General features: G+C 40.7%; 1 protein-coding gene across 1 annotated transcript in view; it reads right to left on the reverse strand.

The window, feature by feature from the left end:
- Positions 1-285: 285 nt before the first annotated feature.
- The window catches only part of LOC102510773 (formin-2), a 286,001-nt gene continuing 272,903 nt past the window's right edge, over positions 286-13,383 (reverse strand). The window contains 2 exon segments of the mRNA XM_032491868.1: positions 286-1,849; positions 3,169-3,250. Coding sequence (XP_032347759.1) covers positions 1,823-1,849; positions 3,169-3,250 — 109 coding nt within the window. The 3' untranslated portion in view covers positions 286-1,822.

Raw genomic sequence — 13,383 nt, forward strand, 5'->3', positions numbered from 1 at the left:
CTTTTAGAAATAAGATTTCTCAAATAAGTGGGAAATACGTCTTCCTTAAAATTGTATAAGGAAAATACAAACTTAAAAAAACTATGTTTTGATGTAGCAGAATGATTATTTTACTTCTAAAACCCAGCATTCATCAAATACTTAACTACTAACAACTGTTAAGCCTGAAATAAGAACTTTAAAAAAAGCCCCAAGACGATCTAACATATTTCCCCACTGTGTTAAATATGATGGCTGCATTCTCCAAGTATCTTTAGGTGATAACATACACAACAGGCATAGAACTCTTTTATTATTCATTTTATTTTCATATAAATTAACATCCTAGAAACACTAAAAATAGAAACACTAAATACAGTATTGCACATAGCGATCTTTGTTAAATGCCCTATTATATCATTGAAGAATGGTGATATACACACTGGAGGGACTGAAGGAGACAGGAAGACTATAAAACAACAACCAGAGTCACTACGGTTTCTTTGCACTTAAACTACAAACTGAAAGGTAAGAGACCATACTTTACATAAATACAAACATAGTTATGAGAAGATTTTCTTTTTAAGTTGCTTTCCATACTCGGTTGGCAGTAGCAGTAATTCTCCCCTTTATCTGTAAGCATACCCCAACAAATATCATTAAAAGAATTTTTAAAAAAAAACTATTAATGTTAGAGAAAACCATCACAATGCACCATGAGCTGACTTTAAAATATTCTCAGAAACAGTGGAAGATTTCCTTTTTTTCCTCTAAAGTAAAATAAAATGAAATCTTTTCCTAGGCTCCTTCAGATGATAAATCTTTGCACGCTCATTTTATAACTTTTAATCAACTGCCATAACACATAAAGACAACCTCAGCCATGTCAAAATATTCAGGCAGCTGAGTTTAATGAACAAGTTCTAGGTAGATGCCAATCCATCCAAAATTTACTCTTTTTTGGTCAATAGTCATGTTTGGCAATTTCATGAGCATCACTTATTTAAATTCATTCAAAGTGTTGTGTCATTTTCTTTGTGAAGGGCAATGGTCAAAGTTACAGAGAGGCACACCTTTGGTTTAATTTAGCTTTGTTGCAGATTGGCTTTATGTAGGGTCCCAAAGGACGTGATCTGATAAAAGTCCTCATTAAACTTAAAACTCTGATTCCTGCCTGTTTGAAATGATTTATAGGAAGAGTTTTCCTTTTGCTACAGTTTTTCTAGGAAGAGTTTTCCTTTTGCTACAGTTTTTCTAGTCATTATCTGATGAGTAAAAAAAAATGATAATCTTCTTTCACAAATATATAGTTACAGAGACCAAAGCTGGGAAAGCCTTGACTATGATATATATAAATGGTACTTAAATTTTAAAATAGAAAATTTATAGGTAGACATGAAACTGATACAAACAATTCACTAGAAAGAACATTTAACCATAAATCTAAATGCAGTGATGCGGAGTGCCGGTTGTCAGTGGAAGGGAAAGAGTTTTGCTGTGATGAGGAGTATTCTCACGTAAGTAAATGCTGGGTTACTGTCTAGCATGTTCAGATCAGTGCAGACTCTGCCCCTTGCACATGCTGTCGTGGTCTGTCGGCACAATACCATACAAGTCTACAGAAAGAAAAGGTGGCAGATTCTGCACTGGTCTACTGCTTTCGCATTTTTGTATGAATGTACTGTAAAATTCAACATTCAGTGAACTGTCTGGAAAACACAAAGATTATGCAGGAGATCAAGAAGAAAAGTGATCAAAATGATGAGTTTCCTTCTCGCCTTCAGGTCGGAAGAGTTTTGTGGAAGTGGTTGCAGTGACTCATTTTCATTCTGCTTTTTGTTGTTCAGGTTTTCATGCTTATTTTTGCTTTCTGAAAATAAATGCAGCAGATTAAAGAGTTACCGTTAGAAAGAACTTTAAGAAATGTATGGAGTTTACAATATAGCCCAAACAAGATCTCTTTCATTTGGATCAAACGCCAAGAAAAGGTTAAAGATCTATCAGTTCATACAGGAAAAAAAAAGATGAGTAGAATCTGTTTTATCTTTTAAAATATTCACTAAGACAAGTTACCAAATGTTCTTGAGAAAAATTCTTTATAATTTAGCTTTTAGTCGATGTGAATGAGTACCAACTCACCTTTCTCATTGTCAATCCTGTGTGCAAAGGCACACACATGAAAACTGCATCGATGCTTCATTCCGTGGCTTATGTGATTTAATTCTCTTCTAGCCTTACAATAGTGTAACTGTGGTTAACCAATTAATAATTATTCCTTCTCATTCTATACACCTTGAAGATTGTACTTTAATCAAAAAGACAGAACATAAACCAAACCATAACACAATACTTGTCATTAGACAAGCTTTTGATACAGAGAACCTGAAGGGGAGATATCTTTTAAATGAAGATACAATTTCTAACTTTGTCTAAACAGGGCTGTTTAATCACATTCCAGTTTGGGTTATTTTAATATCTTTCCCATTTAGACAATATTAGACTAATTTGATTCAAAATGCTCCTATTCTAAGGCCTAGCCCAACTTTTTACTTAAAACAGCATTGGTTACTTACTCCGTGACACCAAGTGATAATCCCTCAAAACACTCAACAAAACATTGACAGTACCGTAAGGGAAAACTCCTCATTGTCACCAGCCCTTCCCTCCCCGGGGGCCCGACTTGGCATTTTATTTTGAAGCAGTGGGCAGAGAGGAGGCTCACATCGGCTGGTTACACTCCGTCTGCTGGCTGACGGCTGCCAAGCCTCAGTGCCGCGGCGCCGTGTACGGGAACGGGCCAGGTCTGAGCAGAGGACATCACACTGCACCTGGCACTTCCCATCATGTTTCAGATCCCAGTGGTGCTCATCCAGTTACAACAGCTGTGCCGTGCTCCGTGTGTGCTGATGAAAGTGAAAGGCTGCCCCCCACTCCCACCAGCACACGCACCCCTTAGTGGATTTATCTTAATTCTTAAGCTTCTAATGCTGAACATCAAGCTTCCCTTAGCCTTTTGGGCCTGATTAAAGGCATAAGGACAAGGGGATTCACGTCAGAAGCTCATTGTTCATTCAGACTTCCGAGGAAAGTAATTCAGGTATTATCAGATGAGTTTGTATATATTGAGAAAACAGTGTTTAAAAGCCAAAGAAAATCACAAGTTAAAAAACAGAATAGTTAAATACTTACAATTCCAGAGTCATGCCTTGGTTTTATTTTATAAAGTGATTTTCCCTTTTTCTGCCTACACACCTCTTCAGCTTCTTTTACTCTGGGTGGGGAGAAGACACATGTATTTAAGCTAAGTCTTTCAAAGATCACTATAATCCACCTTATAGTAGGTGAGCAAGTGTCAACTTATTAAGGATTTGATTTATTAGAGAAAATAATACCACATACACAGGAATGTTATCTGACATTTGACTTAAAAACAGAATATTAGAGCTAGAGGTCACCCAGGGGTTCTTAACATCCAGGGGAATCAAAGGATGTTGAATGGACTGGTACACAAATAGTTTACATTTTTAGGAATACACTTTATCCTATATTAAAGGAGCTATATAAAGGAAAGGAAAGAAATATCTTTCATTTTCAGGTGAAGGTGCTGAGACTGGGTCTATTACATAAATAGGGTTGGCACTATTAATTATTTTAATACTTCTGATTTATGTAAATACACAGAATCAAATAAAAACTCATATGCTTATTTAAAATAATTTATGTAATCTGTGTATCCATGCATGAAAGTCGTGCAATGAATACTTGGGACAGTTTTTTAAAAAACTGAGCTACATTAAGCATGGGGACCAGTCATTTGAAAACAGAAAAAAGTGAGCAATAATAATGTTTTAACACTTGCAGGATTTTTTTTAAACACTTCAAGGAAACAGTATTGAGTTTACCAGTTAAAAGCTAAGTTCTGCATTCAGTTCTGGCCCTGCTGTTTGATGCTGGCTAACGCCCTGCCACCACTGCCCTTTGCATTCTCTCAGAGAGTCAGAGCGCTCAGTAATATATAACAGCATCACGATTACTACTACACAGCATTGTTGCCAAGATCAAAAGTTTTAAAAGTTCTTTATAAATTATAAAATACTATAAAAAGTTATGAATGATTGCTTTAACTAAATAAATAGTAAGAAATCAGTAAACGAATTCTCTTTTTTGAATTCTCTTAATAAAAAGAGGGGCCATAAGAAAGAAAATAACCTATTAGGTCAATTTACTATTATTATTGTGATTTTCATTGGGAATTAAAAATAGTGTTTCTGGAGAAACTAAAAAAGGCCATGACTTAATAAAAGACTTGTGTTATGTATATCTTGAAGCCTATTTCCTGAAAGAAATGGGTTATAAATCTATTTCTTGAGCCTGATGGCAAACATTCTAATGATAAAATTCATCTCCTATACAGCTGAATAAATGCCTGTTTTTTAAACAGAATGAAACAAATCACCTAGTGCAGCAGCTGTCGGATTACTGTCACCACTTAACGTTAAAGCATGACAAATGAAGGTAATTCCTTTTGGATGTAAAATGCCTGCTAAGTTGATATTGTTAGTAATTTCAGAAAATGATGACAATTTATAAGATACTCCATTGTTACCACTTGTATTACTTTCTTCCCAAGCCATAAATTGCCTTTAATATTTTCTCCAAACATTTGAATACAAAAACATTTTGTTTATATAACAGACTAAAGATTGCAGAGCTCCCATCTTCCTCTGAAATAACTACCAGTAAATACAAGTTGAACTATTTGGACAAGGAGTTAAGAAAATCTTTTTTTTCTTTTGTTAGCACTTAGCCAAAATCCAATAGATCCCCTCTTAAATTTACCAGGAACTCTTTAAAGCATTTTGTGACTTTAAAAAAATCTACTTTGCAAGTATTTAAATCACCTTATTTAAGATCATCTTAATTTTCCCACTATCTTATTTTGCTCTTAAAACACATTTTTAGAAGTATCACAGGAAGCTGAATCTAATACAAACATTTGATTTTACACAAAAACAAATCCAGCTGTTCCTTACAGCAGAGACAATAAAAGTGAAAAGAGAACGTGGCTCAGGGAACCCTGGCAGGTCTCTTGGGCCGTTCATGTGATGGTCATTATGGAGGTCAGGCACTGGGCTCAGCTTGACTTTGAGGACAGTTTAAATCCAGCGTCTAAAGGAGTGAGACCAACAGCCACCAGCAAATCCCACTGGCCTGTGGAGCATGAGTACCTGGGTCGGCAGAAGCCCAGCTGTGGCCCCGGGAGGTTCCTGGGGTTGGCGGGAGGGGTTACAGGAATCCTTCCGGAGCAGGTTGACAGGTGAGCTTTATGTCAAAGAGAAATCTTAATTTTCCATACCTGTGTTAGAAGGGGAAATGGGACTGGGGAGAGAGAGAAGAGCGCTACAGAGTAACCTGGGCAGGGCTGGGGAGTCGGGGAGCGTGTCTCCCTTCTGCTGCCGCAGGACCCCCGGCACTCAGGCCAGAGCCCACGCCCGCCTTCTGGTTCATGCCTCAGTGAGAAGTCACTGCATCCTCCGCACCTCTAGGCACGCACACATCAGTGATTTGGGACGTGGAGCACTGAGCACCAGAATCCTGAACAGGATTCAAATCTGGGAGCAGGACAATCACGGTGAATTAGTTAAAATGCGGTTCCCAGGCCCACTTTTCTCCCTCCTGGTTGCATCCCTCTGGGATGCGTTTAGAAGCGGCACCAGGAGAATCTGCTGTAGGCGGCCCGTGGGCACCACTTCGAGAGGCAGCGCCCTGAAAGCCAGGAAGTCGCCCTGAAGCCCGGGCAGCCACGCGGTGCCCCTAGACAGCCGCACCTGCTCGCCCCTCTAGCGACGCCATGCACCCCAGGGCCCCGGCCCCAGCCCTCTTAGGCTTCCTAGCAAACCTTGTTGGAATTTTATCTCAACAAAATTCTGACAAGACGTTTTCCCCACACTTTTAGGCAGGAAAAAAGAACGCACCCCTGGAGGTGAGATACTCTGCCAGAGTGGGTAGGAATGAGAAAAATGAGGGAAGCCGGGTGGGGAGGGCCATGAGCAGCTTCCTACTTGGGCCTCCACCTGGGCGTCTGGGGGGAGCTCGCCAGCTACGTGTTCAGGCCTGAGTAGCCTCTTCCCCTCCTGCCTCGCCCCTCATTCAACGATGCCTAAAATTTCTTAAACTGAGTAGGAAAAAGGTGTTCATTTCAATAACTAGATACGAAGTGAAAAGGCACGGTGACGATAACGTTTCAAATAAAAATGACCAACATGTCCTATTTGGAAAGGAGTGAAAAAAGGGCTGGTACTGCGTTTCCGAAGAGAGAAAGCAGACGCCGCGAGGAAGGAGAAGCCAGGGCGTGGCTGAAGGAGCCCATCCTTCGCCTGCGCTGTTTACCGTCCACTTGGGACGGGTCCGTGGCCGGCGTGCAGACAGAGCTACTGGGCGTGAGTCCTAAACACGTTTTTTTTTTTTTTAAACATGGCTGCGTTCACACAACGGGGGCTGCCAGGACATTCGGTAATCAAGGGTTTTTCCTATTAGAGAACTAAAAAGGGAAGTGGAAATTTTTCAAATGGTATCTTTGGTAGGCTGATTCTAACAGCTGCTACTTCTGATCAGCAGTCTAGATCACACAAGGAAAGTAAGAACAAAAACAATGATGAAAACTTCTCTCATCACTTCTGGTGGTTTTGGAAAAACAGTAACAGAAAGCAGAGACTGAATAGGAGGAGACTAAACAGTATATTATGGCTATAAAATTTGATGTTTATGTTAAATTTTGGTGTAGTATCTTATTGTCTATGAAACTTCACATACAACAGTGTGCTGAATACATTTCAAAAGTGCACTTACCCCTCAGAAGACCAAAAGTAATAAAAAAAAAAAAAAATGAGGCATTCCTCTATCTTTTAAGGGAGAATTTAGTTATGGGAAATCTGTCCAAAAGACAGAGGGAATCAGGTTTGCTAAGCAGAGTAGATGATGAGTTTGAGCAAACAATTTTTGCTGTTAACTGTTGTTCTGGCACTGGTCAGAGAGTTAGAAAAATGGATGAGTGATGCCCAGAAAATGGCATCTTGCTCCCGACAAAGACCAATCTTTGACCGATCCTGAATAGTATTTTTGAAAAAATTAAACTTTTCTCTTTCTTAAATACATGTAAGGAATTTAGCTTTTACTTGACGGCACCTTCATCACTGCTGTGCGCTGACACAGGCCACCCTCTAAGCTAAAGCGCGGACAGCAGTTTGCCCATGTGCTGACCCAGCACCGTAGCATTGTGGGACTTGACTTCGTAGACAGTTTTAAAGTCTTCTCTTTGTTCCTAGGATGGCAGGTTGTGACCACTTCTCCCAGTGCCAGCGCACCTGCCTTACGCAGAGAGACTCTATTTTCTTTAAGAAATTATCTTCTCTGAGCAGGGGGAAACCAGATAACTAAGCTCATTTAAACGAGCCTCAAATTAAAGCAGTAACACTCCGAGTTCAGTCCCAGCTAAACAGATAGTGTTCCTGGACTTGGAGGCAGTCAATTCAACTCTCCAGGGCTTCCCCCTCACTCCGCACCTCCCACATACTTGAGGGCTCACAGCTGTATCTGTAAGGTCAGGGAGGCCAGACGTCTGACTTACAGACAGGCAGGGCTCGACAGCTCTGAACGGCTGACGGTATGATTCTAAGATTCTGAAGCTGGTCCTACTGCACCACCCAACCTCCTCATTCAGCAGCTTGTTTGTAAAGATGGAAAGTAGTGCTGGAATGAATGTGAAACCTGAAATTCCAGCTTAACAAGGGAAAAGAATGTGACGCCATTAACTGGTACCGACAGATTTTGTGATCACCTACAGGACAAAGCATTTTGTGAGGAATGTGACTATGGAATATCCCTCTTTTATAAGTCCTGGGCAAAAGTGATGGGAGGAAAACATAACATCTCTGTGAATTAAAGCTTAAAATTAAATTTAAAGAAAACTCTAATATTAAATTTCTCTTCTAAAACTAAAGTTATAAATGTAACCTAAGAAAAAGTAAATAGATTTCAATACATCTATAGATTTTTTTTATTCCCTACATGTAAAATTTTTTAGTTTTAACAGCTTCATTTGGCTTTAATATAGTAAGCTTAGAAGTTATTAAGCATAGAAAATTTGAGTCCAGGAGACTGAGAATATCCTTAAGGTTTATATTATAAAGACAGAGGAAGGTGATAGAATAAAAAATATACATTATCACAGAATTTGTTGAAACAGCATAATCCATAAAAATATTGGATCACTAGGTTGTACACCTGAAACTAATGTAATTGCATGTCAACTATAATTACAAAAACTAGTTTAAATTCCAATTATTATTTTTATTTGGTATTTTTCAAAACAAATGAAAAGTTTCTCAAATTGTGTCCTTAATATATCTGGACACATTTACACTAAAGATTATTCTAAACAAAGGAGTGGTTTCTGATTTCTCTATTAAAGATGTATTTTTCTCTGTGCTCTCCCCCAAGCCCCAGACTCCGGCAAACATATTCAAAAAGTTCAGTGTGATTAAACGTAATGGTAGTTTATGAGATGAATAAGGGTTCTACACTGACACAGAGAAAAGAAGCCGGACGTCCCTGTAAGCCTGCAGGCAGAGTAATTTTTAGCTACTTTTTAGAGCAAACACCAGGCTGGCCGCAACCGTATCAAGACAGATTTGCTCCCATCATTCAATCAAATGAGAAGGAAAGCCACTTTTCTGCCAGTAAACACTAAAAATTTGGTCTAAATAAGCATCTGGGAAAGTCGGGTTCGTTTCCTGCCGGCTCCGCCTCCGCCCACTGGGAGCAGCCTGGCTCCTGCCCTGGGAGGTGTGGGCGCTGAGGGCCGAGGGTCCCGACCACCAGCTGAGAGCCAGCCCAGCGATCACCACCAGCATTCACCGCGCAGCCGCTGAGACACAGCGCCGCCACGGCTGCCTCCCCCGGCGTAGTCTGGGTTCCGCCCCGCCCCGCCCCCGCCCCCGCCGCCCACGCCCTGCCCCGCTCCACGCCCCTCAGTGGGGCGAGTCGGCCACGTCAACAAGACGGGCTCCATTTTGAGAAACAGTCAGTACAAAAGATCTAGGATTCCCTGACAGTGAGATATGTATGTTCCATGCTTGTGCTCTAAAATCCACAAATACATTCCTCCCATGAGCACAAAGCCGACAAGCAGAGATGACGTGTAGCGGTGCCTCCTGGAACTGTGAAGTATATGTGGGTGAGAGGGGAATCATTTTTTCTTAAGAAAACACAAGCAAATCAACCCCCTGCAGTCTGAATCTCCTTGACAACTGTCTAATGTTCCATAAACACAGGACATGATTATGGATGAGCTGCCTCCGAAGAACCCTCCCCACAGGTTCGGAATGGCTGTAGATGAGGATAAGATGACGGGTAAGGATGGACCCAACCCTGCTCTCACTTCAAACAGAACAAAACCTTCACACACATCTCGGAATAACCCTACGAGGTAAATATTGCCGTTACCCAACTTTTATGATGAGGAAACTGAATATTTTAAATGGTCAAATTACTTGCTTGGGGTCAACACACCAATGTGGCAGCCCTGAAGTTGAGATCCAGACAGACAGCAACCTCCTCAGCTCCAATGTTAAGCATTGCTGTGTGGCATCATCACAATGCAAACGAGATGATGAAACACGACTGACAAAATCTTGTTTATTTACATGTACATTTAAAAACTAAAAAATAATTGGGGGGGGGAGAAGTAATTTGGTTTATTTATTTATCTATATATTTTAATGGAGGCACTGGGGATTGAACCCAGGCCCTTGGGCATGCTAAAAACATACTCTACCACTAAACTATACCCTCCCCCAATATGTACATATTTATTTAAATTTATGTATTTACATTTGTATATTTATGTATTTACATTCATTATAGTAATTTATATTTATTACTGTTTATTTAGAAGCATTTGTTTCTAAAAGACTGACTCTTCTTAAAACTCTGAGCATACAAAATGTGACAGTTTAAAATGGGTTTTGATAAGAGAAACTATTTAGAAAAATGGGTGCATGTATTTTACCAGATCCTGGGGAGAAGTACTGTAACCCGACAAATTGTGAACCCTATTCAAGGAAAAGGATTAATGGAAACACAACAGGCTGTGAGGTTCATCTCTGAAAATGTAAGATTGTCCCGGAAAAACAAAACCATCACTACATTTTCTTGATTGTAATTTCTAGGAGGAATTCTTGACATGGCTCTCTGAATAAGATGTGAACTGTAGTCAGTATAAAACTAGAACTACAGAAGAGAGAAGTCTTTTTGGCTGTGCTGTCTTGAACTTCCCACATCTCTGCTTGGCGGGCTCACCACCCTGCCCCTTCACAAGCCTTCAGATTCTTTAGGTGTCCACAGAAATGTTGCCTCTTCAGAAAGGCCTCCTCTGACCACACTTTCTAAATGAAACTTTTCTGCTTTTTAGTCTGCAAAACTGGTTCACTGTTTATTTTCCTCAGTACTAATTTCAACCTATAATTTAAAAATGTGTTTACTTTTTTATTGTCTGCTACTCTAGCTAGAAAGTAAGATCCACTAGAGGAAATTTGCCCAGCACACTGTAGGGCATAATTAATTGTTGAATGAATTAATAAATTAATGAATTTAATTGCTTATTACACCTTAATGAACATGAATTATTCCTTTAGTGAGTGTAGCTCACATTCCCTACACATTCGCAGGCTCCATTTGCAACTAGTCTGTTCCTCTCGTTGTCAATTGCCTTGTCAAAGCTTCAGCTTGTAGGAGTCAGAACTAGGAAGAGGATTTTTTTATGGGTCATTTCTCTAGAAATTGATGCCTGAATTAAAGGGGTAAATGGTTGGTCAAATTCATTTTTTGCTCCAAAGCAACAATGCCAAGTAGCAGTCCAAGAGGCAGTTTCACTTAGGTGTCCCACAAGTACATTACTACATGATAGTAAACCAATGTGGTCGCTTCCTTCTACTCTGATAACATCATATTTAAATCTGAACATACAGCTCGCTTGAATAGAAATTAGGGAAACAGGAGTGTTAACAGTGTGTGAGGTGCTCTTCAGGTTAATGCATCATCTGCTGAGGCCAAGCATTCAGACACTTTTCCTCCAGTCACAGCTTTCAGCTGGGCTGAATCCAGAATTGACTGCCACGTGCTTATGCAGTTCGAAGAGTTACTATACTTTTTCCTGATTCATCAAAGACTACCTGTCTCAAAGTCAACCAGTGAATTAAGTTAGAAAGCACTTTAAACACACAACCCTTACTAATGTCACAACTGATTTATTAAATTAAAATGCCTTAAGCTGACTAAAAATGAAATCACGATAAGCCACACTGCACACTATGGGTCTGGAGGCCTGGTTGCCAGAGCCAGTCTTTCTTACCTAGAATGCCGCGCCCTCCAGGGCTGCCTGTGCAACTCCTGCTTGGCGCCAAGCTGCATGTCAAAAGAAGAATTTTGGGAAGAACCAATGCCCCCTCATTTCTTCCCCCACACGATACACCACACCAGAGCTAGGCTGTTAGCTCAAGGAGAACAGGGCCTTCGTCAAGTGGACCTGACAGTCTCCTGTGCCTAATGAAACTCACTATGGATTGAGGGAATGATCACTGATCACTTCTCTGTGCAGACTCCGCCTGAACACCGAGTTCAGCTACAACAGAGCAAGAGTGGGAAGTGAAACTGCTCTGGGCCCCCGCTGTCTTCTCCAGGACCACTCCCTTCATCGGGGTTGGAAAGCGCAACTATTCACAGTCACGCTGTACTAAGCAGCACAGCCCTGTTGTCCAAGCTCCGCTGGGCCGCGCTAGTGGCCAGTGGTGCTCGTGTCTTCCTGCAGGTGAGAGACGAGGACTGCCCGTTTCCTTACAGACCGAAGCTGTGCTCTGTGAAACCTGGGAGAGGCTTGGCAGAGTTAATGTTAGCTGGTCCCCATCTTCTGGATATAATTAAGCTGATGTTTTTTAAAATTATTTTTCATGTTTTGTTTTGCTCAGTAATAAGTCTAGATTTCTTTTGAGAAGGGTTTATTACCAATTATATATGCCTAGTTTCAAGTATATGAAAAAAATTTTTTCTGACTCGTGACAAAATCAATGGGTCAGTTGTCTAAAGCATCAATACAGGAATATAGCATAATGTAAATAAGGTTACATTAACATTTTCAAATAAAAGTTCACCCTTGGACTTAGAATCAAGGCATTTTACCTAACCAAGAAAGTAACCGAATTGCAATAATGCCTTGTATTTACAGAATATGTTCTTAAGATGCTTAACATGCCTTGTCTGTATGTTACATTACCTTGAAGGTAGTCATGATCAGGGTGTTATTTATATTAAATGATGGAGAAACAGCCATTGAGCATCTAGCATGTAGACACTGTGCTCTGTATCATCTCATTAGCCTACACAGGAACACTGCAAGACAAGAGCCACTGCCTCCATTTTGCTGACGAGGGTACTACGACTGTCTATGACTAGAGCTAGTGAGGGGAAGACCTAACTCAGAAATGCTCGTGTTTTCCACCCCATGGATTAGAAAGACAGCAGACCTTTTCAACAGACTATAGAAATTCACCACTTCAAGCAACGTATCTACCCAATCACATGAGTCATCAGGAAAAGCCAGAAAATACGTTACCACCACACTATAATCAAACACCAATTAGGAATAATGGGATAAGGAAATTTTACAGAGGATCTACAACCTTAAAGATACTATTCAATGTAGAAATTCCGAATTAGAGCAAGGAAAACTTGATCAGAAAGGGAAATTTCATCCACACCATGGTGTTATCTTTTGGGTTATTTCTACCGTGCTAAGACCTTCTGCTACTTACACAGGTTATTTTTAAAGGTTTAATGAACTAGAGGTGGTAGATTATTGTTTACTTTCTTTGGGAAACTGCTCTTCCCTAACTCCAGTGATAGTGCCAAGAAGGAAACTGTCACCCACGGGAACCCTCCTCTCTGGCTGCAGAACTGGGTTTGTGAACTGCTGAACTAACCATGGTACCCACGCCTCCAGCCACCGTGTCTGATCCAAAGATGAACATGATTCATCTGGAGTTCTTCCTTGGGATTGCTCTCTCCTGGGCTGTGAGAGTGTACGCCCCGGATGGGACCCATGGCCATGGGTCCACCCTTAAAGAAAAGTCCTGGCTTGGAAATTAGCCTAAACCACAGAGCAGGTTGGAGGGAGGGCACAGAAAGGGGAAAGAGAGTGAGTGAGGCTGAGAGAGAGAAGGACTGGAGAAGAGGAAGGAGGAGGAGAGGACACTTAGAAGACAGGCAGAGGCAGGCAGAGGGGCAGGCACGCCTGACTGACCCCCACAAACCGCAGCTGGAGTTTCTGCCTTCAGGCACCCACAGGCACGT

The sequence above is a fragment of the Camelus ferus genome, chromosome 11 (assembly GCF_009834535.1).
Source record: "Camelus ferus isolate YT-003-E chromosome 11, BCGSAC_Cfer_1.0, whole genome shotgun sequence".
Classification (NCBI taxonomy): Eukaryota; Metazoa; Chordata; class Mammalia; order Artiodactyla; family Camelidae; genus Camelus; species Camelus ferus.